The sequence below is a fragment of the Melospiza melodia genome, chromosome Z, assembly GCF_035770615.1.
Source record: "Melospiza melodia melodia isolate bMelMel2 chromosome Z, bMelMel2.pri, whole genome shotgun sequence".
In the NCBI taxonomy this organism is placed as follows: Eukaryota; Metazoa; Chordata; class Aves; order Passeriformes; family Passerellidae; genus Melospiza; species Melospiza melodia.
The window spans coordinates 36,329,395-36,353,889 of NC_086226.1; the positions used below are offsets into that span (position 1 = coordinate 36,329,395).

Consider the following 24,495-nt stretch of genomic DNA (forward strand, 5'->3'; position numbering starts at 1 on the left):
CTTATTTTCCTTCTAGATTTTTCTGTGTTTGCCATAATGGTTTTTAAATTATGAACAGGCTGGTATAGCTATTAGATATTCTTCTTTCCTTCCCCCCCTACCTCCCTGTCTCCACCTGCTCTAAACTTGTTTACAATGGGCTTTTTTGCAAGTGTGCATTGTTTTTTATTTTCTTTCTTCTTACAAGTTGTGATCTGACTGAGAAATGAGAATGTTGTTCTTCGAAGTCTCAGGAATACCAAATAAGTCTTTTTTCTCTCTCTTTTTCACTTGTAATGGGATAAGTAGACATCACTACATGGTTAACTTCTGCCTTTTTTTAATAAAGATCTGTATGATATGTATGCTCATTATCGCATTTTTTTTATGCAGAGCTGTCCAAATTCCAAAGCTACCAAATCTGAAATAGGTTTTATGTCTACCTGGACTTTAGTAAAGCACATGATACCATTTCCCATGGAGTTCTCCTGGATAAATGGGCTGCTCCTGGCTTAGGCAGTTACACTGTTCACTGGGTAAAAAACTGCCTGGATGGCCAGGCCCAGAGAGTGGTGGTGAGTGGAGTTACATCCAGCTGGTGTTCAGCCACCAGTGCTGTTCCCCAGGGCTCAGTACTGGGGCCAGTCCTGTTTAACATCTTCACCAGTGATCTCATGGAGGGCCCCCTCAATCAGTTCACAGGTGACACCAAGCTGGGTGGGAGTGCTGATCTGCTGGAGGGCAGGGAGGCTCTGCAGAGGGATCTGGGCAGGCTGGATCATGGCTGAGGCCAATGGTGTGAGGTTCAACAAGGCCCAGTGCTGGGTCCTGCCCTTGGGTCACAACAGCCCCAGGCAGCTCCACAGGCTGGGGCAGAGTGGCTGGAAAGGAGCTGGGGGTGCTGGTGACAGCAGCTGGACATGAGCCAGGCTGTGCCCAGGTGGCCAAGAAGGCCAGTGGCATCCTGGCCTGGATCAGCAATGCTGTGGCCAGCAGGGCCAGGGCAGGGATTGTCCCCCTGTGCTGGGCCCTGCTGAGGCCACACCTGGAATCCTGTCCAGTGCTGAGCTCTCAGTTTAGGAAGGACTTTGAGGTGCTAGAGTGTGTCCAGAGAAGGGCAACAGAGCGGTGGAAGGGTCTGGAGCACAAGTCTAATGGGGAGCTGGAGGTGTTCAGCCTGGAAAAAAGGAGGCTCCGGGGGGACCTTATCACTCCCTGCAATTGCCTGAAAGGAGGATGTAGCCAGGTGGGGGTTGGCCTCTTTGCCTAGGTAACAAGTGACAGGATGAGAGGAAATGGCCTCAGGTTGTACTAGGAAAGGTTTAGATTGGATATTAGGAAGAATTTCTCCTCAAAAAGGGTGGTCAGGCTGTCCAGGGATGTGGTGGATTCACCATCCCTGAAAGTGTTTGGAAAAGGTCTTCCTGTGTCAGTTGGAGACATGGATCATTGTTGAACTGGTTAATGGTTAGACTTGATGATCATGGAGGTCTTTTCTAAACAACATAGCAATGCTAGGATTCTGTCTGAAAGAGGCAATAGGCAAAGAAGAAGAAGCATCTTTGAAGAATTTTGGCTATATATGAAGACCAGGAGACTGGTTTGGGTGACTGACTGACATTTTAGTTCCCCACAGTTCATTTTCCTCATCTCTGTAATGAGAATATCTTCAGTTCCTCCTGCTGCTCTGTACCATGGGATGTATGATTTATATTTTGTTAAGTAATCCCCTGGATTACTGGACAACAAGTTGTCTTGCTGTCTTTTTTGGATTATTTTTGTATTTTTTGTCATGAGTTGCTAAGTTGCTCAACTAAACTGATGTGGTTCAGTCTTGGAACAACTAGAAATCAAATGAATGTACAGAATATAGCAAGATTTGCTCCCTGCCCCTGTTTTGCCTTACCTATTTGGGGAATACCTTTCTCCACAGTTCATTAATTGTTCAGATTACCAAATTAATTCTAGACAATGTATCTGCTAAACTGTTTAGTGTACTATCTCCTGACATAGTGCTTTTTCTGCTTTCTTCCAAACGATTATCGGGTGTCTGGTATTTCTGTGTCTAACAGGTTATGAACATTGCAATATTATCTACCAGGCATGGTTAATACAAACTTCATTTTCTTTGACAGTTTCTTTGCTTCTGCAAGAAAAGTTAAAGGCATTTTTAATTCATATATTTTGCTTTTATGCATTTTATGTCAAAATGGCACTGTGGTTCGTAAAACCTACTTATCCTTTCTGTAGCATGCAGTCTCAGCATGTTTCACTTGCATTTCTTCATTGCAAAATGGCTATCTGATGATTAGCTCTGAACTCGTCACTTCTTTAGCTGCATTTAGGTGGAAGAAAGCAAGTGAGAAAGTCCTGATGTGGAATATGAAAATTCCTACTTGCTCTGTTGCAGGAAGCAATGTTGATGTTCAGCAAAACTTCTGATTATCAGCAGACTATCAGGGTCTTCTGAAATACTGTTTCTGATTAGTTCACTCTGTATCCCAGTTCTGGACACTAGATACCTACCTAGCCAATGCCCAAAATTTGATGAGATAGAAGTCTGCTTGTTAAAGCTTGTGAGAGGAACTGCTAGATTGTCAAGGGCCAACTTAAGTTCAAGTCTTCCAGAAAAAGAGATTTATAAAGGAAAGCAGTAGGAATTCCTGATACAAAACCACAATCATAGGTGGTCTGAGACTTACGAGATGAACTTATGTGTTCTAAAAGGAGGACTTTTAGTATCAGATGTCAAAATACTGCAAGCAGAAATCTTGTTAAAAGTGGGAAGGCAAGGAGGTGAAGATACAAATAAGTCCACTAATGGGCAAAAGTGGATAATGTGGTCTCCAGCAGTTGATTCTAATAGCTGTATTTTTTCCTAACAGCTGATTTTCCTGCTTATTTAGTACTGAAATTCTGGTATACTTAGCAAAATAAAGGGGAAAGCTGTGGGCAAGGTGTGAGCATGCTGCTGAACCTTGGGGCCTACAGGTAGGTAGGTGCTCCTCAGACAGCCACCAGCTGCCAGACAGAACCCCTGGATTGCTTTGGAGGCAAGCTGAGGAGCAGACTTCAGAAAACACCATGTTACATGGCCTCTCTCATTAGACTTCTCTGGAATTAGGCCACAATCCACTACTTCGTATTTTGAACAACTTGTACTTAATAATCATTTTGAGTTGGTGAAAACTGACTGGTTAATGGTTAGACTTCATGGCACTTCATTTTATGGTAAGGAAAATAATGAAGATGTTTCAGGTTTAATTGGCTTGTCCCATGAAATTTGGTCCAGATGGACAAAAAACCTCTGAATTTCTCTCTTTAGACTCCATCTACCTCCATTCAGCTTTGATTTGTTCTTTTAAGGATCATGTCTTTAAAAATGCTTTACAATGTACTCAAAAACAGTCTGAGACCTTTATTAAATTTTACAGTGTATACAGCCTATGCCTAAATAGAAACTATCCCCATCCTATATTTTGAATATTACTCTGGCTTCCAAGCAGTTGATGTTAGACATTCTCTTGAGTAAAGTGTCAAAGGACAGATAACTAGCACTACAGCTTAATCAAAGATCTCCCCTGTGTATTTTTTTCATGCTGTCAGAAGAGTACTCACCATATCCTGGAGTGCAGTGCTGTTTCCTGGGGTGGGCACACTGTGCCAATATGATATTTTCAGCCTGTAAAGAAGTACTTTACATTTAACATCAGGTTAGATGACTGACATTTCCTATGCATCTAAATTAATTATTGTTCATACATAACATATTGACATTTTTTTAACCATAAAAAAGGTGTTCTACAGAGACATTTAAGCATAATGCTAATTAAAAGCTGAAGAACAAACTTGGTTGTCTATACTGAAATACTGAGTTAATGATGATTAACATCCTTATTTAATGACAAAGGAGCTGTGAAAGTACTGACAATGTTGTCTCTTTCTGTACTTTTAATCTACATATCTAATATTTCTATACATCTAATTTGTTATCATTTCCACAAATCCTCCATCTTCCTTGAGGTCTTTGGGATATAAAAAACAAAGCTTGTTTTAGTAAGTATTTGCTCCTGGGCTTTGATTTAAAAGTTTCCTTTCCCCTGAAAACAAATGCTTCTGCATTCAGCCCCTGTGCAATGGCACCGGTAGTCTGGAAGAAGCTCTAAGGAGACAACACAACTCCTGCTCTTTCCTGATTGTTTTGAGTTTGGCTCTTTCTGGGAGCTATCACATACAGTATCTCCATAAAAAAAGCCTCAACAAAGCTGTAAGAGAGGCTGAGACTTTAAGTAGTCCAACACTCTGCCTTAGTGTTGGTTTCAGTATTTTCCTGTTTTGAAAGTAAAGCTAGACTTCATTAGCTTTAGGGTACTTTGCCTCTGCTTATGCTGTGGTTGGAGGTGAAAACTGTGGCTGTAAAGTTACTGAATCTCCTGCTGATCCTGTGAAGATGGGTGTTTGGCTGGCTGGTGACCCTTTTCTTAAAAATCAAGAAGGCAATTGAGACGAGGGTATCACTGGGACCCTTTATCTCAGTTCAATTGTTCAATATTACTACAAATGTACAAATTTAAGCACTATTTTGTAGTGCTACACTGGGCTTCTGGGTGCTGCCTGGTTGTTTTATGTTTTGTTTTACTTTTTTCCCCTTTCTTCTTTCCTATTGAGCCCAGACAAAGAGGTGTAGTCTTATACTGAACACAATAAAGTTTACTCTAGGTCAAAACTAGGTAAGTCTCAGAAGTTCCTGCCAAAAATGTTGTGTCAGACACAGTGCAACTTAGAACACAATCTGAAAAGGCAGAGTCTGTTTTCCAGTGGCAAGGACAAGTGTTAAAAGCTAAAGCAGGCTATGTCATGCTGTGTGGCTCTCAAGCCACAGGTTGTGCCAACTGTCCTTCAGCAGCTGTGCTTTCAGCTTCTGAGGCTGGTGCTTTGTGAAGAAGAGTAAAAGGGAAGGCAGTGTTCTAGGACACCAAATAGTAACATGAGAGGTTGTATGCAATTAGGTTTGTCAGAAAATTATTATTGGAACCCATTACTATGCAAACTTTCTAGTCATAGTGTATGCTCCTGATATTGTACTTCAGATTATTATGTGGGGGTGAATACTTTATTATTGCAGAAACCAATTTTTCACAAAATAAAAGGACCATTGCCAGAACTTACAGTCACCCTTATTATTCTCTCTTGTTCCTACTTATTTATTGCTCCTTGTCATTATGTGCTTATATGCATACTTTATAAATTTAATATCCAAATGTGTTTACAAGAAACATCTTAGATAAAATTTATCAAATGCATGCTTTATCTATATATATGTAGCATATGTCCCAGTGTGAGAAATGGTCCTGTCTCTTTCTAAGAGTGTTTGTGACAGGAGGTAGTCACATAAAGGAACCAAAATCTAAAGAGTACAGATTTTTTACAAATTTGTTTTACCATTTAAATTAGCTTATAGTGGCTTGTAATTGCTCTCACTGTGAGATTACTGTGGGGCTTTTGGTGTTGTGCATTTTTTGAGTTGTGTTGCCTTTAATGACAAGAAAGGCCTGGTGTCATGAAACTCAGAGCTAAGCAAAACAAGAGTGCTGCTAGGAACTCCAGCCAATATTCTGTTCTTACCTTTTAATCACCAGAGAACAAGTGAGAGGTGCAAAAACCAGAATGAGTACCATGCTGAAACAAAGACCAATCACAAAACCTTCAAGTTCTCCTTTATCTGATGGGAAACAGAAAGCTTGAATCAGATTTATGGCGTTAAGTACAGAAAGACCTTATTAACTTCATGAGAGAAATATTTCAAAGAGAAGTCAAAGCCAACTTTACACATTGTTCTGGAATTTAAGTAAAATTTAGTTAAAACTAAAGCTGGTGTTCTCAGGGGAGTGTGGGCTTTTCAGGTTTGTATTTTTAAGCTATATAGGTATCATAGAATCACAGAATGGTTGGGGTTGGAAGGGATCTCTGAAGCTCATCTATTCTAATCCCCTAAAGGTTGCAGGTTCACCTAAAGCAGGTGAGACAGGATTGCATCCAGGCAGGTTTTGAGTATCTGTATGGAAGAAGACTCCGCAGGCTCTCTGGTCAATATCACCCTCACAGTAAAGAAGTTCATCATGTTCAAGTGGAAATTCCTGTGTCTCAGTTTATGCTCATTGCCTCTTTTTGTGTCATTGGGCACCCCAGAAAAGGGTCTGGCCCCATTTTCCTGACACTTGCCCTTAGGGTATTTGTATATATTGTTGAGGTCCCTTCTCTGTTGCCTCTTCTCCATGGTAAAAAGGCCCAGCTCTCCCTGCCTTTCCTCACTAGTAAGGTGCTCCAGCTCCCTAAACACCTTTGCAACTCTCCACTGGACCCACTCCAGCAGCTCCATGTCTCTGTTGTCCTGAGGAGCCCAGAACTGGACACAGCACTCAGGTGAGGCCTCAGCAGGGCTGAGTAGAGGGGCAGGATCACCTCCCTCCACCTGCTGGCAATGCTCTTCCCAATGCCCCCAGGTTACCATTGGCCTTCTTGGCCACCAGGACACACTGCTGGCTCATGGAGAGCTTCTTGTCCACCAGGACCCCCAGGTCCTTCTCCACAGAGCTGCTCCCCAGCAGGGCAGCCCCAGCCTGTGCTGGTGCCTGGGGTTGTTCCTCCCCAGCTGCAGGACCCTGCACTTGCCCTTGCTGAATTTCAGATGGTTCTTTGTCCATCTCCAACCTGCCAAGTGGTTTATTTCCTCCTCAAGCTGTTATGTGAGCTCTAACTTGTTTAACAGGTCAGGACCCTCATGCACATCTGACATTATAAGAAACTATTTAAATGAAAGTAGCTTTTTATCGATTTCAGGATTTTCTGGTAGTGTTTGGGGTTTTTTTTGGTTGGTTGGTTTTCGTTTTTGTTTTCTGGGGATTTTGCTTGTTTGTTTATTTGTTTGTGGGTTTTTTATTTGATTTGGCTTTATTTTGTTTTAGGGTTGTTTTGAGAGGTCATGCCTGGTCCTGATAGCAATAACACAGCTTGTGTATTTAGATAGTGTCCGTGCTTTAACTTTTAAGATCATTAAGACCACTTTATCTGTAATCAGTCATTTGTCAAGCCTTGAAGCAAACCTATGTCTCTTATTGCCTCTTAATACTTGCTTGAGATATTTTCTATCAAGATCCCACCTACCTACAGAGGAGAAAGTGTTTGAGAGGTTAATGAATGTTGATAAAATGCTCAGGCTAACACAAGAACCGAAGCTGACTGTGATGTTAAGAGGGAGTCAGTGTAGATGTCTTTGTTATAGATTTTTGATGTCTCCTTCGTTATAGGAGACATCAAAAGTTTAAAAATAGTGCTTGTATAGTGTGGCCAGTTCATGATTGTGTTACTGATATTGACAAACCATACTTGCAAAAAAAAAAAACCCTTGCTTTTTCTTTTCCTACCCATCCCCCAACAATAGTAGTTTTTTTTACCAAACAGCTACCTAACATTCAAAACTAATTTGGAAAACTGCAAATTGCTCTGTTGCTGAAATTTGTTCTCTATAGCAAAGAAACCTTAGATACTTCTAATGGATTAAACCTGTGAAATGTTTGGGAAGAGCAAAAATAGTAAATGTAATATTTAAATTCAGTGTAATTACTTGATTTTTTAAAAATGTTGTGTTAATTTCACTCTGCATTTTTGTTACTTCACTGAAAAATTGAATACTTTTCAAATACATACTTGGTAGGATGAATGAAATAGAGTCTTGAAGAAAGCTCTAGGGAGAGGCTTTAATGTTTTGTGTTGACAGGAGGAAGTTTTCAGTGGGGGGAGGAGGGGTGCAAATCCTGTTGATTTCAAGGAAGATTTTAAATTTCTTTCTTTTTATCTCTTTACATTTTTGACTATTTATTTGTATGGTTTTATATCTCTTTCACTTAACACAAAAAATCTACTCTGGGGAGAAACCATTTGCATACTTCTGTTTCTGAATATCACAGGTTCCTGATACCATCTTAGCATGTTCTTTTATTTTTCTATTTAGAAATCTCCATTAAGGGAAGCTGTGGTCAAACAAAAAAAGTCTGTTGCAGCGTTAGTTTTAGTTTAACTGAGAAGGTGTTAAAAATGTTTGAAAGACTAAGTTTAGCCAACCTTATATGATTTGAAGATTTTTAGACTTTTTAAATGTTACTGTATTGGTCTTAGCCTATCCAGGCACTTCTGAGAAAAGTAAACTTTTGTCAGTGACCTAAAGGACTTTTTACTTAGAATGTACTTAAATTATCAGAAAGCAAAAGATATTTTAGTTAGTGTTCACCCACACTAGGAGCAATTGAAAGGTACTTAATCTTTTATTTTTGCATTTAATGGCTCAGGAAGCCAATTTTACATGACTGCTCAGGATTTTGCCAAAAGCAGATGATTGAACATTACTAGTCACAGGCAGAAATTTCATCTGATGAAATCTAAAGAGTAATTGTCAATAAATAAATATATGTGCACATAGTTAGGACAAAAAGGTCAGAAAAAGTTTCAGAGATGAAGAACCCTAGCTAAGTTCCCTGTATATTAGGTAATAAAATACAGGTAATATACAGATAATTAAATACTTTGTTCTGTGATACAAAATTTACATCTTGCAGAGGACCAATTTTTTGTGTTTGTTCTCAGTAACTGAGGATTGACTAATAAACCTTGTGAGGTTTATTATTGAGAGGACATAAAGCAAAGATTCATGCTGGATAATAAAGATGCATAGGGGTTCCACAGTACCATATTTTGGAGTGCTGAAAGGCTGTGAAAGAGTCTGAGGTCCTTCTCCAGCACTAGTGAATCCTGAAATCTGCACACGATAGGTGGTCTTTTCCTTCAGTCCGGTAAGATGGTAACTTGTGATAGAAGTGTTGAGAGTAACAGCTGAAACACAAAAGGTTTTAGGAGGAGATGATTAGATGAGCTCTCATGGCTGAGCAGGTATCAGTGCAGCTGACTGGGCAAACAGCAAAATTTCAGTACCCTGATCCTCATCTGGAGCAAACCAGACTGTACAGATGCTCTTTGGATGGATACATTTTTCCCCAACATATTTATGTACATTTTAAATCCAGCAGTTAAAAGCATGAGCTTTTGACACTCCAAGGCTGTATTGGGTTTGTATGGCCAAGTTTTGGTGGCAGGGGTGCTGCAGGAGTGGCTTCTGTGAGAAGTTGCCAGAAGCTTCCCACGTCCAGCAGAGCCAATCCCAGCTGGCCCAGGATGGAGGTGCCCCTGGCCAGGGCTGAGCCCATTAGAAATGGCTCTGCGATAACAGATCTAAGAAGGAAAAAAAAGTTACTCTGCAAATGTAATTGCAGCCAGAGAAGAGCAGAGTGACAATGTGTGAGAGGAGCAGCCCTGCAGACACCAAGGCTGGTGAAGGAGGGGCAGGAGGTGCTCCAGGCACCAGAGCTGAGGTTCCCCTACAGCCGTGGTGGGACCGTGGTGAGGCAGCTGTGGCCCTGCAGCCATGGAGGCCCCAGGGGATGCAGAGATCCATGTGCAGCCCCTGGAGGGGACCCAGGCCAGAGCAGGTGGATGTCTGAGACAAGGCTGTGACCCTGTGGGAGGCCTGGGCTGCAGCAGGGTCCTGACAGGGACCTCCAGACCCATGGAGAGAGGAGCCCATGCTGGAACAGGTTTCCTGGTAGGACTCGTGACCCTGTGGGGGACGCACACTGGAGCAGGCTGGGCCTGAAGGACTTAATCCTGTAGGAAGTAAATAGCGTGGATGCTGGAGCAGTTAGTGAAGAATGGTAACCCATGGGCTGTACTCATGCTGGAGAAGTTCATGGGAGAGCTGTCTACCATGGGAGGCAATCCATGCCAGAGCAGGAGAAGGACTCTTCTCCCTGAGCAATGGCAGAAACAATCTGTGATGAACTGACTGTAACTCTCTCTGTGTCTCCCTGGTGGGGAAGAGCTGGAGGTGGGAAGGAGGGAGTGGTGGAGAAAGGTGTTTTAAAGGTTTGTTTTACTTATCATTATCCTACTCTGAATTTCGTCAGCAATAAATTCCATCAATTTCCCCAAGTCAAGTTTGTTTTGCTCATGTGGTAATGTGTGACCTCTCCTAGTCATTATCTCAACCCGTGAATGTTTTGTTACATTTTCTCTCCCCTGTCCACCTGCAGAGCCAGAGTGGCTCTGGCTTCCAGTGGCTCTGGCATCCAGCCAGGGTCAAACCATCGCAGGTGATGAACACAGAAAGCTGCTTATACTTCATGAGAGGAAAATACATCTAACATGCTGAACAGTTGTTCTTATGCCGAATGTAGGAGTTAACATTAGGACTAGCCCTCTTCACATACTTTACTCTCAATCCAGTTGTTAGTAGTGGTTTAGCTTGATTTATGCCAGTGCTATTACTCATCATTCAGTACAGAAACAGGGCTGTGCTTTCTGCTTTACCTGCTTTGTGGAGCTTTCAGCTAAACCTGCCTTTTCTGATAGTGCAGTGACTTTTCCCTTGGCCAGAATAATGTACAAACTGCCATGTTGTAAGGATGCCTTTGGGACAGAAATTACTCCTCAAGTTTGCCACTGTGGATTTAAAATCTTCACAGAAGGGGATGTGATGCTGCAGCCTATGGACTTCCTTCCCCCAAATTCTCCAGTAAAATTATACTTCCTGCCTGGAAAAAATGGCTCTTGGTTGCCATGTCACTGCTGTCTTAACTGGTTAAGATAGAGAAAAAAAAATTAAGTTCAGCCCTGGATGTTCCCATTCTGCCTGCTCTTGTGATTTTAGATAGGTATTTGAAATGGAATAGAATCTCCAGAAGACCTTTTATGATTCTCTAAAGGCATAGGTCAACATGCATTATAGAACTTTTATTATCTCCCTTTGTCAGGTCTTACTTGATATTTGTCTTCCCTAGAATGTCTTCAATTTTGTTTGAAAGCCAGTACGTACAAAGTTAATGTATAATTACTTATGGCAAAGAGACTTTCCACTCTAGACCAGAAAGAAAATGTTTATCAAAAAAATATGAGGATTTTTTAAAATTGAAAACTCAAGTGGTCTGAATTCACAGCTATTAATTTATACCTATTTGTAGAAGTTTCGTCATTTGTAGTTTGTTAAGGTTGGAAAATATCTCTAAGGTTATCCAAACTTAGTAATAAAAACTACCAATTTAATAAAATGTTTCCAAAATTAAATTTATAATGGTGTATTTAGAAACATGAGAAATGCAAACTGCTAAGTGAGTTAAAAAATGAAATACAGAATGTCTTGCATCTTATAGAAAGGCTCTGAATCAAGCTTGGATGAGGTGCTATGAAACATAAGTCATTTGCTTACATAACATAATATTCATTTGCTACTGAAATCGTAATAGTGAAAATGTGTGTCTTCCTTTAAGTGCTCCTAGAGAATTCTGTTGTAGTCTCAGAAATTTAATTTTTATGGAAATAGCAATATTTAATTTGAGATAAAAATTAGAAAATTCTAAGTGTTCATGGGAGCATCTAGAGCATTAAGAGTCTAACCAGGAGCTGACCTTTGAGAGCAGAGCACTCAATTTGTGCAGAAATCATAAATAACTCAGTAGAATACATGGTCTGAATGAAGCTCTTCTTTCATGACCCTGAGCTGCTGCTTTGTTCTGGCAGTGGTGACTTACCTGGAGACTTCTTCCTTGATGAATCTGTGTAACTGATCCTGTATCCCTGGAGAAAGCCCAGACGGTCTTCTGCAGGTATTTCAGTCCACTTCACAAGTGCAGAATGCTTTGTGATATTCAGAATTGTCACATTAGCAGGACCAGTCCTAGGAACTTGAAAAAAACAGATATTTGAGTTCTGCATCAATACCTGTGCAATGGACATACAAGACTGAATCCCAGCTGTTTCCAAGAGAGTTCTTGTCAAATTCTAGATGCTATAAATGCAATGTAAAGGGTGCACGAGAAAGGCAAAGTGCCAGGTAGTAAAAACCTCTCACCTTAAACAATACCAAAGTAGGTAGAAATTGTGACTCTCTCATTATGAATATTTTACTCCAATAGCAACAACTTTCATTTCAACTTGCAATATGAGACACTATGAAATTGGGATTGGAAAATATGATTGAAATTGTATTTGAGCCACATGGGTCTGAGACCATCTTTCTGTTATTTTTGGTAATGTCACATATAATAAAAATATTTCTGTGGATGTGTCAGTAAGGAATAGCATTCAGGTTGCTCACTGCCAGGACATGACTGCTAAGAATAAAGGCAATGCTATCTGGAGAAAGTTGTTCAGTCATCTGGAAAAGAAATCTTGTGTAGTCCTTTTTTTACTGCTACAAATAGGAAACAAGAAGAAATATAGAGGGGTGGATTACACAAAGGGGATTACACAAAGAATACCTCCTTCAATGAAGTAAAAGTGAGTCACTCCAAAAGTCTTTTCATGTTTTATGAAACTTTCACACTGACACACATCAGATGCATGTACCATTATTTTGTACAACTTATATGGCTGAAAATTGTCTGGAAAACAAATAAAGATATGTCAAGGTCTACTGAAAAGTTATAAATTACAAAGAATAAGAGGAAAATCAACAGCTTCATAGATTTTCTGTATATTTCTTGCTTTCTGAGACTCATAGCATAGCATAAGAGTATAGCGCTTTCCACTGAGTACAAAATATGTACATCCTTCTTCAGTGCCTCTAGATGCTTTATGTAAACTATTTCAAAGCCAGAACAGACAAAACTTGGGTTTTCTTTTAGAAGATCACAGCTGTGTTTATAGTCTCCCTACAGGAGACTTTAGCAGCTGAAGGAGAGATTAGGAACTAAAATGGCTGTAGTTATCTTATTTCAGGGATAGGTATTTCCCACTCAGCTAGAATACATAAACCCAAAGAAAAAACCCAGCTGTAATGTGGCACTACAGATATTGCAGAAGGACAAAGGTAAACAGTGCTCTCTATAAGACTTTGTAGAACTCTAAAGCTAAATGTTCTCCATTGCACATAAAAACAGTGCTGAATGGCCTTTGCAAGAGTTACCTACATGATTTCAATCAACATTTTCAATGTTTGTTCCATATAGAAATCCCTGACTGACGCCCATTGTGTGTAGCATGGTAAGCAGAATACTGGAGTTGAGAATTTAGGCTTTGACAAGTATAGACACTGGTATAAAACCAGAAATTAACCTTAGGGAGTCTGTAACAGAGCAGTTTATATTGAAAGATAAGCTTACCTAGGTACAAGATGAAAGTTTTTTTTTAGAGCCAGTAATGTATAGGTCTGTCTGCAATGTGGGCAAGGAGAGACATTGTACCAGTAGCTTAGCTGCATTTCTTGCCCAACAGTATCCAGAAGAACACTAATTAATACTTCTTTTTATCTGCCTTAATGTTGCTAGGCATTAACTGATGACTTAGTACTGGACAATTATTAAGAGCAGTACTTATCTGGACGAATCTTCAGTTTGCCCTTAAAAACAGAACAAAAATTCTACTCTGCCCAACCAAAAATAACCAAGAAATGAAAGGGTGCTTCCATAGGAGATGTGGTGGTTGCTGTTACCTAATGTGAAATTTCCAGTAGCCGTAGTTATTATTTTCATGTGCATATTCTCTTTACTAGTGCCCCAGTCAACCACAAAACATTTTGGTTTGTATTCTGGAGTCCATGTGACAACTGCATTTGTTCCCTGGCTTTTGACATGGATTTGACCAGGCAAGTCTGTGAACAAATACACAATTAAAGGTCAATAAACAGGAAAGCAGTTTTCTTCCCTATTGTTTTTTCTTTCTCCCTTTTTCTCTGTTTTTGAAAGATTATTCACTAAGCAAATATAGCAACATAGCAAATGACTCACTTATCACATTAAGGTTTACAATAGTATTTCAATAGAAGAATCTTAGCATTTACTACTTTACAGTGGTAGCTGGGAATTACAGTGCGGATTGCTGTACGAGAGTTTTCCTGATTTCTGATTGCTTGAAATTAACTGGTTGTTCCAAGGCTCAGGAGAAAGATGTCAGGTGCTGCTAAATAACCTCCGGTGAGCCACTAGCAGCTGCTACACATGGAGTAACTCTGAGATAGTGCTTGCCTGAGGTGGAGGAGAAGGGGCTAGTGATAGATCATAGCTAAATGATTTCATATTTCATATGTTTTGAATTTTCTGAAAGGATCTTGAAGATGTTGACATTTTTAAAGACAGGCTACGAAACAAGGAAGGACCTTCTGACTGACACTAAGGACGGAAAAGGGCAACCTGCCATTTTGAGGTAAGAAGTAGGCCTTGTGAGAGACATAAACATTCTCCATTCTGTCTCCTGTCTGGAAACGAATACAAGAAAGGCAAATTTCATTAATTGTGAGGGAGCTGTGGTTGTCTGATGGAGCTAGGGCTGTCTGAGATGGCTGGGATTGTTTATCCTGGAGAAAAGGAGGCTCAGGGGCGACCTTATGACTCTCTACAACTGTCTGAAAGGAGGATCCAGCAGGGTCAATCTCTTCTCCCAAGCAATGAGCCATGGGACAAGAGACATAGTCTTAAGCTGTGCCGGGGGAGGTATAGGCTCAACATTAGAAGGAATTTCTTCACAGAAAGAGAGTTTGGGCACTGGAATGGGCTGTGCAGGGTCGTGGTAGAGTCACTGTCCGTGGAGATGTTTAAGGAAAGAGTGGATGATGTGTCACTTTAGTGCCATAGTAGAGTCCACAGGGTAATGTTAGGCTGTAAGTTGGACTCAATGATTTCAGAGGTCTTGTCCAAAATTGTTGATTCTGTCATTCTGTAAAGAAAATTACTGTACTAGCTGACAAAAAGTTGTGTATGCTGAGAAGGAATTTGTCTTAAGAATGCACCTAATGCAAGTATCCTCTCAGGAATTAGTGATAGATACAGAGAAGCGGCACTAACATGCAAACAGAACAGGCATCTGGAGAGTGCCATGAAATACAGGCTCAGAGGTTCACTAGACAACTAATTGTCAGGCTCGAACTGGTAGGATATATTTTATCAGAAGAGAGCTAAGGGACTGAAATGTACGGGCAAAATCAAGTTGTTACCTCTTTGCAAGGAAAAGGAGAACAGCATGAGGAGAGTGTTAGAAAATTCTGGATAAGCAATCATTTGCAGCTATCAGAAGATCAATAAGGGTACTTGCACACTTCTTTATTGTGAATGCTATAGCTGAATTTAAAAAATCTTACTTCTTAAGAGAGGTTCTTATACTGCAATAAATACACCTCAAGACTGTAACACATGAAATTAGTTTATATTATAAGGAGGATATTATACAGTAAGTTTTATTCTTTAAATGAAAAGACTGTCAATTAAGGCCTCATAAAAGCTTGCGTCTTCATTAGAATGTGACATGTACATCCCAATGTGACATGTACATTCTATCTATTCTTTTCCTATGTGCCAGTTAGAGTAATACTGAAATAAAGGACAGTAGCAGGTCTCTTAATAGTTATTTAGCTAAAGAACTTAGACTTGCACATAGTTCTGTGAACTTTTTTAAACCACTGGCACCTACTTGATAGTGAGGACAATCCATAATACACTTTTCCAAGTAAAATCCACCATTTTCCTAAGTAGATCCAACACATGGTATTTTCTCTAGCTTGACCAACAAAAAAGTGCTAAATTGAATATTAAATTGCTAGTCTGTTAACTTCTACTGAAGTATCTTAAGAAACAATTCTGACTCCTAGTATGTAAAAATATTAGCTTAATATATATTCAAGAGAACAGTTTCACCTATCCCAAAGTCCATGAAAACGTATCCTTAGAGATTGGTCATAAAACTTCCCCACCACTATGGTGAATAAGGTAAATACCTGTTACAGGGAATTCTGGGACAATGTAGATAGCTCGTGGAGATTCTCCTGCTTCATTATAGGCAGAAATATTAAGTCTGTAGTAAGCCATGGAGACATTAACAAGAATTTTTCTGTCTTTGAGAGAGATGTGATTTGGTGGTTGGCTGCAACTGTTGGGTATTCTTTCCACATTAACAAAATATCCAAGGATATTCTCACTTTGTGCTACCTAGCAAGAGTAAAAACATTATTATTCTATAAATGCTGTTATGTCCTGTGTAGAAAATCAAGAGGAATTTAATTTTATAAACAAAATGTAGCCTTTAATGATGGGGATAAAATCATACTGTTTTAATTAAGTCATTAGGAATCAATAAAGCAAAGCTTTTCCTTAAAATTAAGAGCATGCTTAAATTGAGAGGGGTTAAGTACATGATTAAGAATTTTCCTTAATTGAGATCCTAGTTATGTGTATGCAATTAGTAATAACAGCAGTGAAGCAGCTGTAACATTCTCTACATTTCAGTGGAACATAACCCTCATTTTCAGGAACTTGAAAGTTAATGAGAAGTGTTTAATTTAGATTTATGCCTCTGGATATCCTCATCTTCTAGGGCTTGATTAGGTATGTAGTATCTTTAAAGACAAATGCTAGCAATTATGCTGCCAATTTGGAATGTGTTAAATATCCATTGGTAGCAATTCTTGGTGGTGGTTCACTCATTATTTTACTGTACAAATCTTAATAAGAGATTGGAAAATATGTGCACAGAAATGGAAATTACTGCAATATAGACAGAAACTTAATACATGAAAGCCTCTGAATACTTCAAGGATTATTTCTAACATCAAGATTGTCTGTTATTTCTGGCACAAAATTAATAGTGTGTAGATACCATGAAGCTGTGAGGCTGGGTTATCTGAATGAAATAACTGGATACTTTTGGAGTAAGGTAGACAGGAAGACATTTACTATTTTAAAAGGCAGGTACACGTATCTTGTGAGGAATTTCAGATGAAGATGGAAGCTCTTAAAATAAAAGCATGTTTTTTTCCCTGGAAAAGAAGGGAAGTTTTAGTAATTTTTCAAGAATATAAATTGATATCATTTTTCCCTGTTAGTTTCTAGCTCGTAAATCATCAGCATACAGATGCAATGAATTCTGCAGCAAGTATACAATATCCAATGCCTTTTGCCTATCAAGTGTAGACTCGATACAATGAGAAAGTCTGTTTTTCCCTGCAATGCAAGAATAGCATATACATAACAGAAGGTACCCAGACTGGAAGTGAACCTTACCTCCCACTTCAAGAGAACACTTCTTCTTCCTGGAGAGACTTGTGTAGTTACATTATATGATATTCTTGGCTTGTTCGTGAGTTCTGGTAAACATGGAAAAAGATGGAGACATGCACTCAAATGAATAATTCTGATGTTCATATTTTCAAGAGTATCTGAATATCCTATTCCATATGACACAAAATTTGGAAAAGCCTTTACATTCATACTTACAACCAGTAGGATGAAACTATATTTCACTTACTGTGAGGGACCAAAATCTCCTTGCCCCAAATGCAAACACAGTTGAGATCATCCTTGGTTATGCATCTGAGCTGAACAATGTATGAAGACATAGCATTTAAATTTGAAATGGTGACATTGGAAACATTACTTCCTACAGGCACCTAAAAAAAAAAAACATTTATGTAACAACAATAAAACATTATCTTATATTAATTGTCTTCTCAGCCTAAGACCAGCCTTCTGATTCAACTGAAAGTAGAGGTTCCTGTCATCAAATAGGAATTATTGCACATTTTAGTCAAGCTATTTTCATTCTTTCAAGGCAACACCCTCTTTTTCATGAGCTTGTCCTGCTCACTCAAGACACTAAGTAACCCGGTCTAAATATTACTTTTAAAATCAATTAGACATTACATATACTGAAAAATAAAAATTTATTTAACTCCAAGCCTTGTTAGCATCCTCAAGAACAAGAAGTCAAGGGAAAACGAAACAATTAAAAAAGCCCTTATTTTCAAAAGTGTCATTGTGTCTGAATAGATCCACATGGCTGTTGTCTTAAACAGCGTGACTGGAGTGAATGTGTGGCTGCCTGTATGCCTTGGTGCTGCAGAAGAGATTTGCATCTGCAACTGATGATGGCACTGGAGCCCCAGTAACTGTTCAGGGAATTGAGTTTTTCTTGAAACAAAGACACCATCCCTGTCTAAGGAAAACCCTGAGCTGAAAAACACAGAGAAGATAAGGGAAAATATGATAGGAAACTGTTGTTATCACTTAAACTCTTCCCTAAAGCTCCCCAAAACCAACAGAGCCCCGCTGTAAGGTGAGCAGCTCTTCTCTTTGAATTTCTGCAGTACTTTATATTTTAATAAGTTAGTTAATTAACTTCTGTGGGAGTGTGCTCACCTCCCTCTCCTCCACTTCCCCTCTATCCTGACCTTTACTTCTTGTAATCCTGATTAAGTGATAACCACTATCAGCAGTCATATTAGATGTGTCTTGACCAGCATCTGACTCAAGGTCGATTCGGAGCAGACAGATAACAACATGAAACACAAGATAATATGAAAGACTGATTTTAACAGTTCATCCACCTACTCATAGTGCTGGTTAAGATTCAACTCAAGTCAACATTGGTTGAAGCTAATATTTGAAGAGAGCATGCATTTATGTCTTTAAGTGTCACATCTTTCCCTTTAAATAGTGGATAGCCCACAGCCTGTTGAGCTCTCCTGCACAGCAATGGGCTATTCAATGGGATCTCTCGAGTAAGGACAGTAATCTTAACTTCTGAAGATTACTCCTCAAGGATGAGAGAGTATTCTTCTCACCAGATACTTGATAAGCGAATTGGAAATTATTCACTGAAAATTTTAAATCTCAATTAAATGATACAAAGGATTGATTGTGCACATACAATCCTTTAGGTATAAACTGTTGACCAGGGCTGGGACTAAGTCTGAATCCAGAAGCAATTAGACTTGCAGGGACTCTGAGAATCTTTTTAGAATGCAAGGGGAGCCTTTTTTAACTATCATGACCCAATTAAAATGTCTTCCTCACAGTTCTGTCTGACTCTGTTCTCTGTGAAGTAATCAAGTGCTCATTGCCGTCTACTTCTGTTAAACCCCTTTCACATTTATTATCAAACTTTGCTAGATTTCTGTTTTATATCAATAAACATAACTACTTTCTTATGAGTGAAGGATATTACTTTTAAATGATGTTGTCCATGACAACTTGATATAATTTTTTGCTAGTTGCAAAAGAATCCCACTACCCACAATATTACAGAAAGACTCCAAACAAGAGGGAAGAGGAATGGATTTAAAACCCAAATGTTAAATTACATTACATGTGCATTTATTCTACTCTTGATAAGCACTAGCTTTTTACATCCTCTATGCATGCATGGCTGTGCCATTCACATTCTCTGAAAAAATCCCTTTGCCCAGGATTTTTCTCCTGGGAAGTTGAGAAGCCTCAGAGGAAAGAAAAACAATAATTATCTCATTTGCTTCTCCTGGGTGGAATGTGTTTGGAGTTTGTTTACCCACAGGTGATTGTTTCATTCGATTCTGGGGTAAGTTGTTTTGACTCTTCAGCCAATTGGTGCCAAGCTGTGTTGGAACTCTGGAAAGAGTCTCGAGTTTTTCATTATTATCTTTTTAGCATTCAGTAAGTATTCTCTCTATATTCTTTAGTATAGTTTAGTATAGTCTCTTTAATATAACATAGTATTGTAAAGTAATAAATTAGCCTTCTGAGAACGTGGAGTCAGATGCATTATTCCTGCCTTAGTTGGGGCATTCCCTGTAAATACAGTATGTGGTCATACTCATTTACTAATCTTCAAGCTTAGCCTATGTTTATATTATTAGGAAGTGATTACAGCCTAAATCCATAGCACCAGCTGGGACCTGGGGCATCACGAGTGTTCATGACCTGTAGTCTTGACTCATTTTTGTCACCCAGTGTGGATGTCTGTACTAGTCCCCCACAGTACTCCTGTGAATCTTCCATCTCCCCTGTCTCCAAAACCTGCAGGACATGCATTTGTACTGCTCTGAACCTTCTGCTCTTCCATGTGCCATGTGCCAGACTGTCTGCACCTGGTTATCTGCCTATTGTGCTGCTGGGTGGGCTCTGCATGGGTAACTGGCTGCCCTAGGATGGTCTAGGACTTGTACACAAATGAACGAGGGGACCTTTCCAAGACCTGAATGTTCTTTGTACTGAGATGGAACATTTCTTTCATGGGCCTCTCAAAGTACCTCTTCTGAAGTGGCTAAATGAACCAGCAGTCAGCTACAAGAGATATGGGAGCGGTCTTCTGAGACAAAAGGAAGAACAAGGGAGATTTTTGTAGTGAAAATGAAGCAAAGAGGCTCCTGGGTGAGCAGACTTTCCCAAGAAGTGAAGACTGTTCCTATTTAAACAGTTTTCTTATTTTCCTTGATAAATGCATATTTATAACCTGATTAACACATATAAAAATAACAGAGCTTGAAAAACAGACCATTTCAGGGACTTAGTGATACATATCATGCATACATGCCTGTCTGATGGGAAGGGGCAGGATAAGCAGCCATTGCTGCTACATGCAGACATTATTGAAATTATGACTCATTTTCCAGCTCCTACGTATTCCCTTTCGTTTTGTTCTGCCTGTTAGTGTACCATAGTGCATGTCCTAAAACACAACTGCAATTGATGTTGTATCCCACAGCATCCTTTTCTCCAAATAGGATAGTGATGGATTTGGTGGGTAAACCATGATGTGGACTGGGAAGTGGTTGCATGGTTGCATCCAGAGGGTAGTGGACAGCGGTTCAGAACTCCAGTGGACATCAGTGACAAGATGTGTCCATCAGGGGTCCATAGTGGGTGTGATCAATGTTATTTAGTATCTTCAGTAATGACTTAGAGGTGTCAAGTGCATCCTCTGTGAATTTGCAGATGACCCCAGGCTGAGCAGTGCCTGCAGGGTGGAATGCCATCCTGAGAGACCTGGACAGGCTCCAGAGGTGGACCACAGGAACCTCAACCTGAACCTCTGAACCAGGGTCAGAGCAACCCAGGGTCAGTGTGGGGATGGGCAGAACCCAGCAGCCCTGCCCAGAAGGAATTGGGGGTGCTGGCGGCTGAGAGGCTGGACATGCCCCAGCCACGGGCACTGCCAGCCCAGAGAGCCACACGTGTCCTGGGCTGCATCCAGAGCAGGGTGGGCAGCAGGGCAGGGAGGGGATTCTGCCCCTCTGCTCTGCTCTGCTGAGACCCCACCTGCAGGGCTGCATCAGCTCTGGGGCTGTTACTGAACAGTCCTATAAGATGACATCTATGCAGCAGTGGAGGAAGGTGCTGGAAATTCTTTTAAATTTAGCACAATAGAGCATGACCTCTTTATTTATTGTTAGTGCTTAATTTTGTACACACAGTGCTTAGTACAAATACCAGAGATTAATGTGGCCTTGTGCTAGCTCCCTACATCTGTGACTAATAAACTTGTTCCAGTTAATTCTTTCTTGTTTACTTCTATCAGTGATTTATTATGTACTAACTAATATCTCAGTTTTGATAACAAGAATTGTTTATCAGAGCAAAGAATCATAAGAGAAGTACATTATGACCTGATGACATATTTGAGATAATCCCAAGGAGAAAAGATTCGTCAGAAGATCTGGAACCGTATCCAAACAAATGGAAGTAATCAGCATAAATGCATGTTTTCAGGAAACATGAAAATACAATAGTTTTAGGAATATAACCTGGTCTCTGAGGTTACTGGGCATGTATGCTTTGAAGAGAATTAGCCATGTATTCAGCACTGCTAATGAAATAATATTGGCTTCCAAGTCTAACAGATATGATGGAGAGTTTATTTCCCAATTTTTAGGGACAGGGTCCCCAGCACAGGCAGGACATGGACCTGTTGGAATGAATTCAGGAGAGGGCTACCAAATCAGTGGGATGGAGTACCTCTCCTGTGAGGAAAGGCTGAGAGAATTGGGATTGTTCAGTCTAGAAAAGAGAAGGCTTTGTGGCAATGTTATTGTTGCCTTCCAGTACCTCAAGAGAACTTCCAGGAAAGATGGGACAAGACTATTCATAAAAGCATGTAGTGACAAGACAAGGGGCAATGGGTGTAGACAGAAAGAGAGTAGGTCTTGATTAGGTATTAGGACGAAGTTCTTCACTGTGAGGGTGGTGAGGCACTGGAACAGGGAAGTTGTGGGTGTTCCATCTCTGGAAGTGTTCAAGGCCAGTTTGCATGGGGCATCCTGGTCTACTAGAGCGTGGCCCTGCACATGGCAGGGCTGGTTGGAACCTCCCAACCCAAACCATTCTATGGCTGTATTACAGGGAAATTATTTCACTTCTTTTCAAAGAAGAAAATCGGGAATACTTAAACTAACTAAAAGTATGTAAAGTATGAATTATTACCTTAAAAAATAAAGCAACCTGATCTCTAATCTGTTTGAAAAGGTAATGATACCAGCTAAAAGAGCAATATTGTAAATCACTGAAAGTGTGATTTGGGGCTGTGTTTACATGGCATTTCTGATATTCAGCTTTTGCATCACTGAAAGTTGTAGTGTCTCACTGGTAGGTTAATGAACCAGATGATATGCTATTCTATTTTACTTTGGTTAAAGCTACTATTCCTTCTTTCCCAAACATTTCATGATTTGTTAGAATCAAACGAAGGTGCCTTAGTGGGGTTTGCCTACAAAATGACTCCTTGCTATGCCACCTTGCAATCCTTGTGCTGCATATAATATGTGCAGCTGACCTGATATTGGAGTACCTTATATTCTCATGAGATTGTCATCTGGAAGTACTCACCACTGTCCATGGAGCAGATTCTGTGAGTGCCTCTCTGTATCTCAGCTCATATGGTGTATGAGCTGTGGGCAGGTCCCACTTCATTATCAATTGGTTTGTGATCTGATAAGCATTTATGTTAGATGGTGACAAGCACTTTCCTAAAATGGGGGAGATACAGTTGTTTAAAACACAAGAGAAGCAGGAAAGCTTTGGTAATTACATCTGTTGAGTGTGGTCTATAAAAGTTAAAAGACTTGGCACACAATAGTGAATGCTGTGAGACTTCAAAACACCATGGAAATGAATTACTAAATCTCTATGACATCAACAAAATGCAATCGTTCCTCTTGCCTTTCTTTTGTGAATTCTTCTACTGATTTCAAGAACACTCTTTTTCTAAGCAGTAACTATTCTGAATGAGGCTGAAAGGCAAAATCAAAATGTCAAGAGTACCTGTAATCATGAGTTGTATAAAAAATATCCAGAATATCTTCAAATTTCAGTAAGTGCAAATAAACACAATGTGTCCAAAAGTCTTCAGTAAAGGTTACACTATTGATAATTTGGGTTGTACTGGTAGTAACTCCCAGCAGAGAAGCATTGGTTTTTCTTGGACCATGATTAGTCTGAGCATGTGAAGTTTTGAGAAGCTCTTAACATCAGTTCAGTGACCAGATAGGTAGGGAATCTTTAAATAAACATTTAAAGGGCCTAATAAATAGGGCTGGTTTTTTTCATATCTTTCTTTTAGCATTGTTTAATGGGTAAGAGGCCTTAGAAAAGAGTTGAATTTTGAAAAGGTTTCTCAAAATTCTAATGCCCTATATCAAGGATTCCTTAGGTACACAATGTTGAGTCAATCTGCTCTTTGTAAACCAATACAAAGAAATCCAGAAAACCATCAAGGAGAACATAGAAAGTTCACAAATACTACTATACTACTATATAAACACAAATACTACTATATATTTTTCTGTATATGGATATTAAATATTCCAGCAAAATATTTAAAGTAAAACCCTCCTCCATTAAAACATCATAGGCTTCTGTTACTAACTTAATTCAAGGAAGTCAAACTGCATCTTAGCTCTCTGAGTCAGTAAAAATAACAGGAGTGTTTTGGGAGCTGAAATTTTGGAAATAATCTTTACAGAATACAGCTTTAGCTGGGCACTGCAGTAACACAGCTTGTGAAGACACTGTACCTGCTTTGCTTGGCAAAACTGAGATGTTCTTTCCTTTGGCACAGGTGTCATTGTCATAATTCACTGCTATCCAAATGGTTGCAAATCTCTCAATGTAGAGATTCTTTCGTTCTATTGTGATGGAAGGTGATGATGTGTTTCGCTGAAAAAGTTTTCGTATTTTGTTCCTTCAGAGAAAAGGAAGCACAATGAAAAACATTTTATTGGATTACAGTTATTCTTTCCTCCATGCCCAAGAAAGCAAAATTATAGTGATTGATAGCTTTCCAGATACTTCTATGTATCTGGAAATCTCAAAGGTTCACATTGAGCACCTTGAAACAGCAAGATTAATTCATGCACATCAGTAACCCTAGCGAATGCAAATGTGCAAATCCTTGTGTGGTGGAGAACTGTTGAATTCCTTAATCTTTTAAGGCATAGCATGATACAACCAGATCTATATGACCTTCTTTTGTACTTACAGTAGGATATAGAGAGCATTTTGAAGGTATAAAATTAGGTTAGAAATGACTTCATAAAGCCTCACCTCATAAAAGGGAAACTCAAATTCCTTTTGAACAGCAAAATTTCCCAGTTACATGAATATAAATTGCCATAAAGTTATGAAAAGCTTCTTATGAGTTATGTGCCTGTCTTCTGACTTCTGTTCCTGCAAATTGTCA

At 39.5% G+C, this 24,495-nt stretch overlaps 1 protein-coding gene across 1 annotated transcript in view; it reads right to left on the reverse strand.

Moving 5' to 3' along the window:
- Positions 1 to 24,495, reverse strand: part of LOC134431826 (interleukin-6 receptor subunit beta-like) — a 32,775-nt gene that overhangs the window by 2,634 nt on the left and 5,646 nt on the right. Inside the window, exons 4-14 of the mRNA XM_063180033.1 lie at positions 23,831 to 23,997; positions 22,644 to 22,783; positions 17,314 to 17,455; positions 17,070 to 17,152; positions 15,788 to 15,998; positions 13,514 to 13,672; positions 12,342 to 12,464; positions 11,613 to 11,765; positions 8,722 to 8,865; positions 5,605 to 5,701; positions 3,598 to 3,661 (exon numbers count right to left, since the gene is read on the reverse strand). Of these exons, the coding sequence (XP_063036103.1) occupies positions 3,598 to 3,661; positions 5,605 to 5,701; positions 8,722 to 8,865; positions 11,613 to 11,765; positions 12,342 to 12,464; positions 13,514 to 13,672; positions 15,788 to 15,998; positions 17,070 to 17,152; positions 17,314 to 17,455; positions 22,644 to 22,783; positions 23,831 to 23,997 (1,483 nt within the window). The remainder of the gene's footprint in view (positions 1 to 3,597; positions 3,662 to 5,604; positions 5,702 to 8,721; positions 8,866 to 11,612; positions 11,766 to 12,341; positions 12,465 to 13,513; positions 13,673 to 15,787; positions 15,999 to 17,069; positions 17,153 to 17,313; positions 17,456 to 22,643; positions 22,784 to 23,830; positions 23,998 to 24,495) is intronic.